Below are 13,465 nucleotides of genomic sequence, written 5' to 3'. Positions count from 1 at the left end.
CCGGTCCGGTACGGGGGCAACACTGATGGTTGCGATCCGTTGCTGGACACGGAAAAAGACAAAAGACAAAAAAAAAATGATGTCAAAGAATTGGATTCCGGGTACCAGAGATAGTGAACTGGGAAAGTAAGGGTAAGTAGTTGAACACTCAGATACTTGAACACTTGGATACTTGAAATTGAATTTTGGAAGGTTTGCAGTTATTGGTAATGACAAGGTCTAGGTATGAGCCTGGAATGGGTGGCTAAGATGCGATGACAAAAGGATTATTGGAGGACAGGACATCAAGGTGTTGATTCTTGAAATCACCAGTTATGACGGGGTGGCTAGAGAGAGGCAGGGAGCCAGGTGCAAAGAGAGAAGTCTGAGGAGAAGCCCCATGGCAAAGTGGGTAAGGACATACACTTTGGAGTTAGAACTGTAATCTGCCATACTAGGTTGTACTGGGTAAAGTCACTTCTCATCTGTGAGCCTCAGCATCTTCTCAGTAAAATAGGGATAATAACCTCCACCTTCATAGAGTTACTGTGGGGATGAAATGAGATGATGTATGTAAAGTATATTGACCTTTTCACAGCTAACATTTATTATTTACTGTCATCGTTTGCTTACTCTTACTAAAAGAATTAATACATGTGTAGAAGTGCTTAGTGCCTGACCCATAATATGCATTAAATAAATATGGGGGTTGTTCAAAAAGTTCATGGAAAGATTTGTGTTATCTTCTTATTCCATTTTTCCACAACCTTTTTGAAGTACCTTTGTATTAGCTTCATATACCTTTTATTATTCCCAAGCTGCTGGCCTGTGCAGGGGCTGAGGCTACCAATTTCACTGCATCTTCCCCCAGCTGATGCCTCTGCCCTCCTCTTAGAGCTCGGGAAAATCGAGGTGACGGTGTTTGACCCTGCCTCCCTGGACCCTGATCGCTGTGAGAGCTGCTATGGTGCTGAGTCGGAAGACATCAAGTGAGCTGGACCCTGAGGGTGGGCAGAGCAGGGTTCCCATCAGGCACCATCTGTCAGCCAGCCTCAGCCTTGGCCAGACTATGGCAGGTGGGGAGGTCATACCAAGCATTTAGAGGGGGGCGGGGGTGAGCCTTGGTCGCTGATCCTGGTGTAAGTGACTGAGGCTCTGTGACCAGATCTAGGGATGCTCTGGGAGCTGCAGACCTAGGGACGAGGCTGAGGTGGTCCCTGCTCTTCAGCCTAGAGAAATGGTTCAGAGAAGGTCTCTGGATTCCAGCTGCCTGGGTTCCAGCCCTGTGTCCTTGAGTCAAGCCATGTGACCCCTCTATGTGAAAAGGGATAATAATTACACTTCCTTGTAAAAGTCACATAAGGATTAAATGTATATTGTGGGCTAGCCAGTTAGCTTGGTTGGTTAGAACGCAGCCTTGTAACATCAAGGTCAAGGGTTTTGTTCCTCTAACTGGCCACCCTCCAATAAATGAATGAATGAATTAATTAATTAATATTGTATGTAAAGCACCGAGATGGAAGGTCCAGCCCAGATTATTAAGCCCCCAATACATGATAACTGCTGTTGTGTTTCCCAGGTCCTGACACTGGGGTGGGGCTTGGGAATATGTACTACAAAATTCTTTTATTGTGGTGAAATATATGTGACATAAAATTTGCCATTTTACCCATTTTTTATTGGAAATTATATATAACACAATATTTACTATTTTAGACCATTTTTAAGTGTACAACACAGTGGCATTAAGTACATTCACAAGGTTGTGCAGCCATCACCATTGTCTGTTCCAAAACTTTTCATCACACCAAACAGAATGGGAATATGTGTTTTTAACAGTCTTGCCGCCACTGAGGACACATATTTAGAGATCATTTGGTGGTCAGGAATGAGGCTGGCAGAGGCTTCATTAGCAGGAAGAGCTGCTCAGGCTTTGTTTCCCAAGGGGCCAGCACTGGTCTTGTGCCTCTTTGACACTGATCCCTTAACCCCTCCCCTACAGATGCTGTAACTCCTGTGAAGATGTGCGGGAGGCATATCGCCGCCGAGGCTGGGCCTTCAAGAACCCAGACACTATTGAGCAGTGCCGTCGAGAGGGCTTCAGCCAGAAGATGCAGGAGCAGAAGAATGAGGGCTGCCAGGTGTACGGTTTCTTGGAAGTCAACAAGGTACAAGGAGGGATCGAGGCAAAGTAGAGCCAGCTGGGATCAGCAGGGCTGGGAGAGCTCCACCATGAACCAGGGCCCACTTGGGCCCACAGGAGGTAAAGGGAGGACACACCTGAAGAATGAGAGGAAATATCCCCCACAGGTGGCTGGAAACTTCCACTTTGCTCCTGGGAAGAGCTTCCAGCAGTCCCATGTACACGGTGAGTGACCCTATGTCATCTGGGGAGGTTTAGATGCTGACACTTTCTTGGTGAGTTTGAGTGCCCTTCACCTGTCCACAGGTGGCTGGAAACTTCCACTTTGCTCCTGGGAAGAGCTTCCAGCAGTCCCATGTACATGGTGAGTGACCCTATGTCATCTGGGGAGGTTTAGATGCTGACACTTTCTTGGTGAGTTTGAGTGCCCTTCACCTGCCTGATGTTCTTTTGTCTTTGGCCCAGGCCTTCATCCCAGGGCAGCAGCGTGGCACAGTGCTTAAGAGCACAGGCTGAGGAGCCAGACTGCTGGGTTCACATATCAGTTTCAGACCTAACTGGCTATGTAACTTTGAGAACATTTCTTTTTGAGCTTCATTTTCCTACTTTATAAGATGGTGATAAAAGTACTTACCTCACAGGTGTTTGGGCGGGTTAAAAATTATACTTGTTTAAATGGTAGCTCCCGGGGCCAGCCCATGGCTCACTCGGGAGAGTGCGGTGCTGATAACACCCAGGCCACGGGTTCGGATCCTATATAGGGATGGCCAGTTGGCTCACTAGCTGAGCGTGGTGTTGACAACACCAAGCCAAGGGTTGAGATCTCCTTACCGGTCATCTTTTAAAAAAAAAAAAAAGGTAGCTCCCAATGTCAAATGACCTGTGTGTGAGCCCTGGCGGAAGCAGAGCTGGGTTGGAACACAGGTTCTGCCACTCAAGCTATGTCACACTTGGGAAGTATTGAGCCCTACTCAGTTTTTTCTTCTGTAAAATGGAGGTGATGGTACTAATGCCTGCCTTGCATGGTTGTTGGGATGAATAAATGAGATTTAGTCTCACTCATTTAGTCATTCACGCATTCACTAGATATTTAGTAATCACCTACTGTGTGCCAGGTGCTAGTCTAGGTGCTAGGGATCACCAGTGAACAAGGTTCCTGCTCTCAGAACATCTAGTAAAAAAACAGACAATAAACAAGTATGTAAAATATATGGTATATCAGATACTATTAAGTAATATGGAGCAAAACAAGGCAGGATAGAGATGATGGAGGTGAGAGGCTAGAGTGGGACTGTGTGTGCACGTTATTTTAAATGGGGGGGGGCAGGGAAAGACTCTGATGAGGTGATATTTGACAAAGACATGAGAATGAAGGAGCCAGCCATGTGGATGTCTTGGGGGAAGGAACACTTGCCCCCGGAACAGTAAATGGAAATCCCTAAGGCAAGAATGTACTTGGCAGGGTCAAGGTACAGTAAGAAAGTTAGGGTGGCTGGAGCAGAGGAGTGTGGTTAGAAATGAGGTGAGGTAACAGGCCATGTCACGTAGGGCCTGGAAGGGCACTGTAGGGACTTGGATTTCCACTCTGCATGAGACAGGAAGCTATTGCAGGGCTTTGAAGAAGTGGTACATGTTCTGACTTAACTTTTAAAAGGTAAGCGGCACTCTGACTACTCTGTGGAAAACACCATAGGTGAGAAGGATAGAATCAGAGAGGCCAGTTGGGAGGCTACCTCGGTGATCAATCCAGGCAAAAGATGGTGGGGCTTGGACTAGAGTGACAGTGGAGGCAGTGAGAAGTGATTGGGTTCTGGATATATTTTGGAGGTAGAGCTGAGAGGAGTTGCTGATGGAAGTGAGGGGTAAGCGAGAGAAAGAGGAGTCAAGGATGACTCCAAAGTTTCATAGCTGAGTAGTGAGAAGGATGCAGTTGCCACTAGTAAAAAGAGGAAGACTCAGAGGGCCAGCTTTAGATGTTTGGAGGTGGGGGCATAAAGCAGGTATTCAGCTTCTGACATTCAGGCCAGTAGGATTGGGTGTCCATTTAGACACCCAGGATGTCAGCTAAACAGTCGGCTATTCAACCTGGACTTCAGGGAGAGGGCTGGCCTGGAGATACAGTCATTGGAGTCATCAGCATATTTAAAGCCACAGGACTGGATGAAATCACCCTGGAGGTGAGAGTAGATGGAGAATAGGGGAGTTTAAAGGGCTGAGCACCAGGCCTTCTACATTAGCGGCCAAGGCCATCAGGAGGAACCAGAAGGTGAGACTGGTTAGAAACTGGTGAGGTAGGAGTGTGAGCCAAGAGAGTGGCATCCTGCAAGCCAAAAACCATAGCAGACGCTTCTGGACATTGAGTAAGAACTGCCGTAGAACACGGCAGCCGTTTTGGCCTTGACAGGGACATTTGCATGGAGTGATAGGAACCACGACAGAGTGGATTCAGGAGGGACTGGGAGAGGAGTTGTCCAGTGAGTATAGGCAACTCTCCTGTGGAGCTTGCTCTAAAGGGAGGAAAGAACGAGGGTTGTCGCTGGAGGGCTGTGGAGTCAAGGGAGGGTTTTTTAAGGTGGGTGATATAGCAGAATGTTAATATGCTGTCAGAAATTACCTACTATAGGGCCGGCCCGGTGGCGCACTGGATAAGTGCGCTGCTTGGGAAGCGCGGCGGTGCTCCCGCCCGAGGGTTCGGATCCCACATACGGACCGGTTCCCGCTCACTGGCTGAGCGAGGCGCGGGAGCGACCCCGAGGGTTGCGATCCCGTTGCTGGTCCCCGGTCCGGTACGGGGACAACACTGAGGGTTGCGATCCGTTGCCGGACACGGAAAAAGACAAAAGACAAAAAAAAAAAAAAAAGAAATTACCTACTATAGAGAAACAGTGATGCTCCAGAGATGAGAGGGATGCTTATTTTAGTGAAGTCCTGGAGAAGGAGAGAGAAGATAGAGTCTAGCTCCTTAGACATGTGGAAAGGACAAGCTTAGCAGTAGGAGGAAAGGCAGGCCCTGTAGGTACACGTAGGTTGGAAGCTGTGGTGGTGGAAGCACGTGGACAGGCTCTTCTGAGTGTTTGTTTTCTCCGTCACATAGGAGACAAGGTCATCAGCTGAGAATGAGGAGAGAGGGAAGAAGGTGCTGGAGATTTGAGAGAGAGGAAAAGGTGCAACTGGTCATGTTGTGTGGGAGAGAGCATGGACTGGGGAAATTGAACAGGATTGCCAGGCCACACAGAGGGCCTGCTTGGAGTTGGTGACCGTGAATGGAAAGTGAGACCAGTCAGTATGGTTGTCTGGTTTTCCCAGCAGTATGGGGGTGGGCTTCGAGTAGACAGAGCATTGGAATCACCTCGGGTCTGGTGGTGCCAGGTATGCCTGCAATGGCCAGGGAGTCAAAGGAATATGTAAAGACGTGATCCTGATACAGGACCCACAGGATATGAGCTGGTAAAGGAGGAAGGAGAGCATGTGCGGTGGGAATGAAGCCAGTGACGAGGTGGGAGGAGCCATGGGCTGCAGGTCCTTGGTGTAGTGTCAAAGAATTTTTGGATTTGTGGGGGTACTGGAGGGAATGAGCTGAAGAAAATTAGGAATCTGGTGGTTGGAGCATGGGATGCTTGAAATGGAACTTACGGAGGGGGTGGAGTTACTGTTATGGCAAAGTTTAGAGAACGACCATCAGAGCGGGTGGCTCAGGAAGGAGGAGGAATCAGGAAGGAGGGGATGTCTAGGAACTGGGAGGGCAGGATATTGGTAGGATTATCTGCGTGGATGTGGAAATCACCAGGAACTGTGACGGGTAGGATGGGAGCAAGTCACAGGCAGTTGCTAAAACCATTGAGAAATGGTGGGGAGAGCATTGTCCTGGAGGGGTTTATGCAGCTATCTAGGTGACTAAGACAAGGAGATTGGCTTGCCATGATCTTCAAAGCTGGGGATTTTTAGGGCAGATCAAGGGACAACAATCTGGAAGTGGCAGTAAGGAGCAAGAAGGACCTCCCTTTAGGCCAAGGAGGGGGATGGGTGTGGAAGAGAAAATAGTCACTGATTGAAAGTATGCAAGGGAGACATGCCTTGAAGGGAGAGCTGGGCTGTGGTTGAAGCAAGAGGGAGAAAGGAATGTGTAGAGATTGAAGATGGAGGTTTGCTGATGACTGAGGAACAGAGGGCCCGTGGAAGGGTTTGGGAGGGATGGGAGTTGGGATGGCATTGGGGATGGACAGAGCTACATGGTGATCAGAGTCCAGGGTGGGAGAGATGGCCTGGCAGCCTTGAGCTGTGCAGGGTGACTGAGGTAGCAGGAGTAGAGTCAGATGGAGATGCCCTGCTGGCCTTTCAGGCAGTCTGTGGGGGTGAGACTGTGTTGGGAGGGGCAGGAGGGTGGGGTCTGGAGGACTCTGCAGAGCTCTGGAGCCCCCTCTTGAATATGGAGGAGGCTGGGGGAAGGGTGGTCTCACTGGGATTGTAGGAAGATGATCCATGTCAAGCTGTTGGCACAAGGCCTTGCAGGCACTCAGTAGGATGTAGTGCCCGTGTGGTAGCAGCGACATCTCTGCTTCTCTGCCTAAGGCTGTCGTCAGAGTCGTGGATCCCAGGGCATGGGTGCTCTGTACCTAGTATGATGTGCAAACCCAAAGCTGCAGTTACCTAATGCCAGAGATCTGGCTGATTTGAGGCATGGGAGCCAATTTCTGACATCCTTGATTGGGGGGGGGGCAGGGGGACATAATCTTTTATATTGTAAAGTTTACCAAGTATTTTCCCATTTTAGATATTCTACCTGGTCCTCAGGACAGTCCTTTGCAGAGGAGAACATTGAGGCCCAGAAAGGGCAAGTGATTTGCCCAAAGTCACACAGCTAGGAAAGTGGCTCTTTGGCTCTAGGTCTTTTGTTCTTCCTAGGTCACCATACCTCTGTCCCGAAGTCCCCTTCCACTCTTCTCTGGCCCACGAAAAAGCTTCTTCAAGATGGGGACTGGGAGGTGGCTTGTTAGCTGGAGCCAGACCCTGTTGCTCAGACAGGAATATTCCAGTCCTCCCTCCCAACACGTATCTTGCTCCATAGTTCTCATTGTGAAGCTCTAAATCTTTGTTCTCTTCCTCCCTTCTCTCTCCTCCCCTCCCCCATGCTGCAGTACATGCTGTGGAGAGTAAGTGGCCCTGCCTCCCAGGGAGGCCAGGCCCCCACTTCTGGGGCAGCCTGTCCTCCCAGGATGGGGGAGGTTTTGATGGGTTTGGGATTGGGGCCTTCTCCGGCCTGGCCACTGGGTGACCGTAAAAGCACTGGGACCTTTCCTTGAGGTAGGATTTCTTGCAGCAGGAGGGCTTGTGGTCAGAGGGCAGGAAGAACTTGTTCTGGTACAGTTGTACAGGGTGCCCACGGGGTTTCCTTAGGGGAGCTTTGAGGGTGGGACAAGAGAGTCAGGGAAAGAGCTCGGACAGCATTCTCAGGGCCTGCCTCACTTGGCAGTTCAGTGATTTGCCATCAGCTGTAGTTAATGAGAGACCAAAGTCCTGAGATGCAGGCAGGGCCTTGGCAAGAGGGAAGGCCTGGAGCTCCATGTGTATATCAGGGAAGAGATAGAGTCCTGATGTTATGACCCCGGAGGAGGGCAGGGGCTCTCACAAAGGCCAAGGCAGGTCCTTCCGGCTGTCCTTAAGCAGGACCAGCAGGTGTCAGGCTGGAGAGTGAATGAGGGGTCAAAGAAGAGCCAGGGGACACCCTCCAGAGGGAGGAGGGCAGGCGAGGACTCTGAGGGAGTCGGGGGTCGGGCTGCTCTCCCTGATGACACCTCTCTCTTCTCTCCTAGTCCATGACTTGCAGAGCTTCGGCCTTGACAACGTATGTACCAGGTGGAATCCATGGAGCGCATCCATGGAGGGCGGGTTTGGGAAGCCTGGGTTGCTGCCTTCGTTTCTCTGTAGGGACATCTTGAGATGGGGGAGCACATAGAGCAGACTAGACCGTGTTCTGACAGGGGATCCAGCCGAGGGTGGAGTAAGTGAGGGTGACTTGTGAATGGAGGTCTGAGCAGGGGCAGGGATGGGGTTGCCCAGGAGCATCCCAGACAGAGGGAACCTTGGGCAAGGTTGGGAGGGATGTGGCACTTCTAAGGAACTGCAGGGCAGGTGTGGGTGGGTAAGGCTGGAGAAGTAGGCAGGGACCAGACCACATGGGACTTGGGGGCCCCATTAAGGAGTCTGGTCTTTCTCCTAAGAACAGTGGGAAGCTGTTGGCCCACTTTAAGCAGGTTCATGACGCAATCAGATTTGCATTTTTAAAAGGTCCCTCTGTTGCTGGCCAGTTAGCTCAGTTGTCCAGAGCGTGGTGTTATAACACCAAGGTCAAGGGTTTCGATCCCCATACCAGCCAGCCACAAAAAAAAAAGGTCCCTCTAGTGGCTAAGTGTGATATAGATTGAAGCAAGAAGGGAGTGTAGCCAGGAGATCTGCAGCCCCCATCCTAGGCCTCCATGGTTTGAGGCCTCTAGGCAAAGGTAGCGCCTTCCACACAGAGTCAGTGCCTGTCTGAGCGTGCCTAACATGTGAATGAAGCCAGTCCCTTAACAAACTGGAGGTCCAGGAGCCTGTGAACTGTGAGAAGGAAGAGTTCCTAGGTGGGGAATGGGGGACACCTGTCATGGGTAGGTTCTCCCCTTAGGGCCACAGCTCTTCCCAGACAGTGCCCGCCTCCCTCCCCCACCTCTGCAGATGGACCCAGCCATCCCTGTCTGCTATTGTAACACACAGCTTTGCATGGGCTGGGGACTGTTGGGGACTTAGGTGTTGATGTTGCTTGCAGATCAATATGACCCACTACATCCAGCACCTGTCATTCGGGGAGGACTACCCAGGCATTGTGAACCCCCTGGACAGCACCAACGTCACTGCACCCCAAGGTACCAGCCTGGAAGGTAGCCCTGGCTCCCAAAGCCCCACTGGCATCCATGCCCAGTGCTCTTTTCTCTTTCAGCCTCCATGATGTTCCAGTACTTCGTGAAGGTAGTCCCCACAGTGTACATGAAGGTGGACGGGGAGGTGAGTCTGGGGGAGCTCAGGTGTTGGAGTCTCCCGCTGGGTACCAAGCACGTGAGCTCCTTCGTGTAGTTCCTTCAACCTGGGAAGTGAGTGCTGCCCTTATCCCCATGTGATGGCTGAAAAACTGGGCTTCACAGAAGGGAAGTGATTTGCCCTCACAGGCAGAGTTCAGGCCGGGGCTGGCAGATTCCAAAGCACTGGTTCTTTTTACTATCCAGACTGCCTCCATTTGTTCCTCTGGTGCCACTGTCTGTCTGCCTGCCTCACTGTCTCCCTGTGGTCTGCCCTCGGCTGGGGTTTAGCTGGCCAAGCCTTCCTGGGCCGCTGGTCCCATTTCTGCTGTGGCCTGTGGAGCAGCACCTCAGCCAGATGGTAGAAATCGAGGGACTGCAGGGCAGAGGAAGTCAGTCCCAGCCTTGATGGTGCAGCCCTGGAGAACTGCTCATCCCCGAACCCCAAGAGCATCCACCAAATGTGGCTGGGATGGGAAAACCATAAAGAACTGGTGACCATAGGGGAAGTCGGAATGGCTAGACTGGGAGTGAGGTCTTGGTTGTCCCAGGACTCACATTGTTAGTTACCAACATGGTGTCTCATTCTCTGCCTCCACACAGTCAAGGCACAGCAAGACCAGGGGCAGAGTGGGGGCGGCACTGAGGGGATTGGGAGCCAGGTTGCAGGCCTGGCCCTGGCCCAGGCTCCCCTCCCACCACAGGTGCTGAGGACAAATCAGTTCTCTGTGACCAGACATGAGAAGGTTGCCAATGGGCTGTTGGGTGACCAGGGGCTTCCCGGAGTCTTCGTGCTGTACGAGCTCTCGCCCATGATGGTGAAGCTGACAGAGAAGCGCAGGTGAGGGGAGGGGGCGGGCCCAGGCCAGGGCCTATCGAGGTATGGTGCTGGCTGAGCCCCCCGCTTCCTCTGTCAGGTCCTTCACCCACTTCCTGACTGGCGTGTGTGCCATCATTGGGGGCATGTTCACTGGTAAGAAGCCCCAGGGCGTCTGCTTGGGGATGGTGCACAATGGGGAGGGTAAAGCTTGGGCACCCCAGGTTTTGGTTGGAGGAGAAAGGGCACCTGGAGGGCCAAGAAGAGAGATTGGCCTGGCCAGTTAGGTGATCAAGGCCTTCGAGGTAAAGCCAAGGGCCCAGCTGGGCCAGTACCAGCCCTTGTCTCTCTCTCAGTGGCTGGACTCATCGATTCGCTCATCTACCATTCAGCACGAGCCATCCAGAAGAAAATTGATCTAGGGAAGACAACGTAGTTACTTTCCTCCCCTCGCTTGCTCCCTTTCTCCTGTTGCTCTTGGGCCTGGTTATATCCCCCAGCCTCCTCCACCCCCACACCCCACCTCCTCAAAGAGTCCACCAGCTCCAAGTTGATAAATCTATTGATTGTGATAGGACTTGCTGGTTTCTGTGTGATTCTTGAGTCCGGCCAGAGCTTGGGAACAACCCCTCATCACAGCTGCTTATGGAAGGCAATCGTCACTGACAGATCGGGGCCCGGATGCTCTCTGGAAACCCCCATGGGCATCCCTGGTGATAGGGCTTTATTCAAACCAGACTGATGTCCACCTCACAACCCTGTCCTCAGCCCCTCCTCCGCTGAGTCTTCAGCCTTCTGGATTCAGCCCCAAGGCTCAGATGGACCTTTCCAGGCTGAACTTCCTGGATCTACCGTGGCCCCCAGGCTCATGAGTGTCTGACCCCAGTGCTACTATTACAGGGCCCTGAGCACGGGTTGGGGCTTGCCACCTTTTTGGTGACGGCTAAAGCTGGGGCCACTCCTGCCACCCTGGGTGCAGTTGCCTGATCCTCACGACTACCTTTCTCTGTGCCAAGCCCCATGCTGGCTCGTGGTGCAGAAAGGAGGCCTTCCTGGTCCTTGGCAGTCTCCTAGATGGAGGCATAATTGAAAAACAAGGAGGGAAGGTAGGGGTGGCCATTCTTGGAACAGAGCCAGCACAAGACTCCTGGCTCAGGACTTAATCAAGGTTTCCCATTTGAGCTGTTTCCACATGCAGAGAACCAAAGTCCAGAGACTTCACTACTCCACAGCCCAGGGAGCCAGGGACAGTAACAACTGGCCAGTTATATCATTGCTCAGGGAGCTTCAATGTAAGATTGCAGAGAGAGGGACAGAAAGCAGAGTAGGAAAATGAGGGCTAAACCTCTGGAATTGGGCCTGAGATCCAGTTCTGATGTGATCACCTAAGAGCTGTATGACCCTGCACATGTAATTTACTCCCTTTTTATGGGCATCAGTGTCACCTATAAATTAGGGATGACGGTACCTACCATAGGGAGGTTTTTGTTTTTTTGGTTTTTTTTTTTGGTCACCCAGGAGCCATTTCTCTTGTTAGCAGTATCCTGAATTTCCTCTGGGAACCCCCTGTCCATCCTCTCAGCTTATGTGGTTTGGGAAGAGGGCTGGTCTCCCATCCTGAGCTCCAGGGAAGGACCTCAATCCAAATATCCCATGTCCCTGGCCACAGTAACTGTGCAAGCCAGACACCGTCTAGAGGAGGAAAGCTTTCTTTCCTTCTGGATATGAATATGGGAAGACATGAAGTTGCTGCAGTGATCCAGCAGTTCCTGGGGGAGAGCCTGTCTGCGAAGGACCCGTTCCCCAAAGGACGGTAGTTCTAAGCCAAGAGGCAGAGGCAACTGGCTTTGGTGACATTGTTTGAACCCTGTGACAAGTTGCACTTGAGGCCAGCCAGCCACACTCCAAATTATAATTATGCAAGCCAACAGATTACCTTTTTGCTTAAGCCAGTTTGGGCTGGGATTTCTATCACTTGCAACCAAAGTATCCTGACAAGTATGCCTACCTCAGGGTTGGTGAGGAGTAAACAAGTTAATGGAGTATGTAAAGTGTTTAGGATTAGGTGAGAGGGACCCCGCCATTGGCCACAGCAGGCGCAGCAGGGGGGCTGCTTGGAGGGCGGGGCATGTGGGCCGCCTGCCTCCTGTGCATTCTTCCAGTAAATCCCCAGGACCTGAGGTTGCCTGAGACCATCTCTGTTCCCTGCCAGCTGTAGGAGCTCAGGTGTCAGTAGATATGTGATAAGGTTTATTCAAAGAAAGCTGTGAACTCAGATAGTTCACGTGGGTGGGGGAAGGACTTCCAGGAGTGGGAGTGGAAGGGTTGGCACCACGAGGAGAGTGTCCAAGGTCAGGTAGAGTCAGGCTTAGTGGAGAGGGTGAAAGATGACCTCGCTGATCTGGCCGGGGATGGTGTAGAAGACAAGGAGGAGGAAGACGGTGACCAGCGCCAGCAGCAGCAGCAGCAGCAGGATGCGCCAGTACCGGCGCCAGATGAAGAAGACGAAGGTCTTCAGTGGGTTCACGAACCAGTTGAAGGAGGTTTTGGGGCGGCTGTTGGGGGACAGGGCGGTGTCAGGATGATGAGGAAGCCCTGCTGGCTGCCCCCTCCTCCCTCCTCAGGCTCTGGCCTCGGCCTCCTGTGCCCCTGACTCACTTGGGCTTCTCCAGGGGCTCTGGCTCCTTCCGCCCCTTCCCCACTGGCCGCTTCTCGGCCTCCTCCACAGTGAGCAGCTCAAACTCTGCCTCCACCTTCCCCTAGGAAGAGACACTCCTGCATCGCTACGAGCAGAGGCCCAGCTCTGAGGCAGGCTCAGGCCTGGTCCCCTCTCAGCCTGGTCCCCTGCCTGGCTGCACCCACCGTAAGGATGTACACATTGCCGCCAGTGTCCGTGAACTCCAGGTCTTCTGGCCGGCCCTTCCTCCTCTTCTTCCGTCTCTTCTTGCCAGCCTGAGCCTCCCGGGCCTCCCGCTCCACATCCTCAGCCTCCCGCAGCTTCACTACAGGCCACCAGCCTCGCAAGCGGCGGCAGCGGAACAGATTGCACCTTGGCCCAGCCCCATCGCGGGCCAGCCGCACGGAACAGAGCTCAGGGCCCCGGGCCCCCCGCACCATGTCCGGAAGCTGCAGCTCCAGTGATCCTGCAAGTCCAGAATTCACTGGGTTAGGCATGAGATCCAAGTCTAACTAGGCCAGGGGTGAGGAGGCAGGTATAGCAGGGTTGTAAGCAGGGGCATAGAGAGTTGGGGTGTGATGATCAGGCCACAGCAAGGACTACCCAGACCACAGCCCAATTGTCAACAGGTTGTCAGATCCCAGTGGAAGAGGGTCAAAGATTGGGATCTGATTGCCAAAGTAAGGACCAAAGGCCGCAGAGTCGAGTCCAGGGTGACTTGAGATAGGGTCAACCCAGAGAACTGAGTCACGGACTTGGTGGGGGGGGGGGGGGGGGGGGGGGTTTTTTTGGGGCCGGGG

The 13,465-nt window shown here is 52.4% G+C and overlaps 2 protein-coding genes across 4 annotated transcripts in view; one reads left to right on the top strand and one right to left on the bottom strand.

The window, feature by feature from the left end:
• Positions 1-10,565, top strand: part of ERGIC3 (ERGIC and golgi 3) — a 15,432-nt gene extending 4,867 nt beyond the window's left edge. For 2 of the 3 annotated variants that reach the window (XM_008570727.1, XM_008570594.1), the window contains 10 exons: positions 875-968; positions 1,982-2,147; positions 2,290-2,347; positions 7,258-7,272; positions 7,933-7,964; positions 8,925-9,021; positions 9,096-9,160; positions 9,876-10,012; positions 10,089-10,144; positions 10,345-10,565. In XM_008570727.1, the coding sequence (XP_008568949.1) occupies positions 875-968; positions 1,982-2,147; positions 2,290-2,347; positions 7,258-7,272; positions 7,933-7,964; positions 8,925-9,021; positions 9,096-9,160; positions 9,876-10,012; positions 10,089-10,144; positions 10,345-10,424 (800 nt within the window). In that variant the 3' untranslated portion in view covers positions 10,425-10,565. The remainder of the gene's footprint in view (positions 1-874; positions 969-1,981; positions 2,148-2,289; positions 2,348-7,257; positions 7,273-7,932; positions 7,965-8,924; positions 9,022-9,095; positions 9,161-9,875; positions 10,013-10,088; positions 10,145-10,344) is intronic. The other variant, XM_008570661.1, reaches the window with a different exon arrangement.
• Positions 10,566-12,225: 1,660 nt separating this feature from the next.
• Positions 12,226-13,465, bottom strand: part of LOC103588683 (fer-1-like protein 4) — a 44,205-nt gene continuing 42,965 nt past the window's right edge. Inside the window, exons 43-45 of the mRNA XM_008570483.1 lie at positions 12,851-13,131; positions 12,647-12,747; positions 12,226-12,543 (exon numbers count right to left, since the gene is read on the bottom strand). Coding sequence (XP_008568705.1) covers positions 12,357-12,543; positions 12,647-12,747; positions 12,851-13,131 — 569 coding nt within the window. The 3' untranslated portion in view covers positions 12,226-12,356. The remainder of the gene's footprint in view (positions 12,544-12,646; positions 12,748-12,850; positions 13,132-13,465) is intronic.

This window comes from Galeopterus variegatus, unplaced genomic scaffold (assembly GCF_000696425.1).
Source record: "Galeopterus variegatus unplaced genomic scaffold, G_variegatus-3.0.2 Scaffold3, whole genome shotgun sequence".
Classification (NCBI taxonomy): Eukaryota; Metazoa; Chordata; class Mammalia; order Dermoptera; family Cynocephalidae; genus Galeopterus; species Galeopterus variegatus.
The sequence above is the reverse complement of the archived record's forward strand: the minus strand, read 5'-3'. Positions and strand labels throughout refer to the sequence as shown.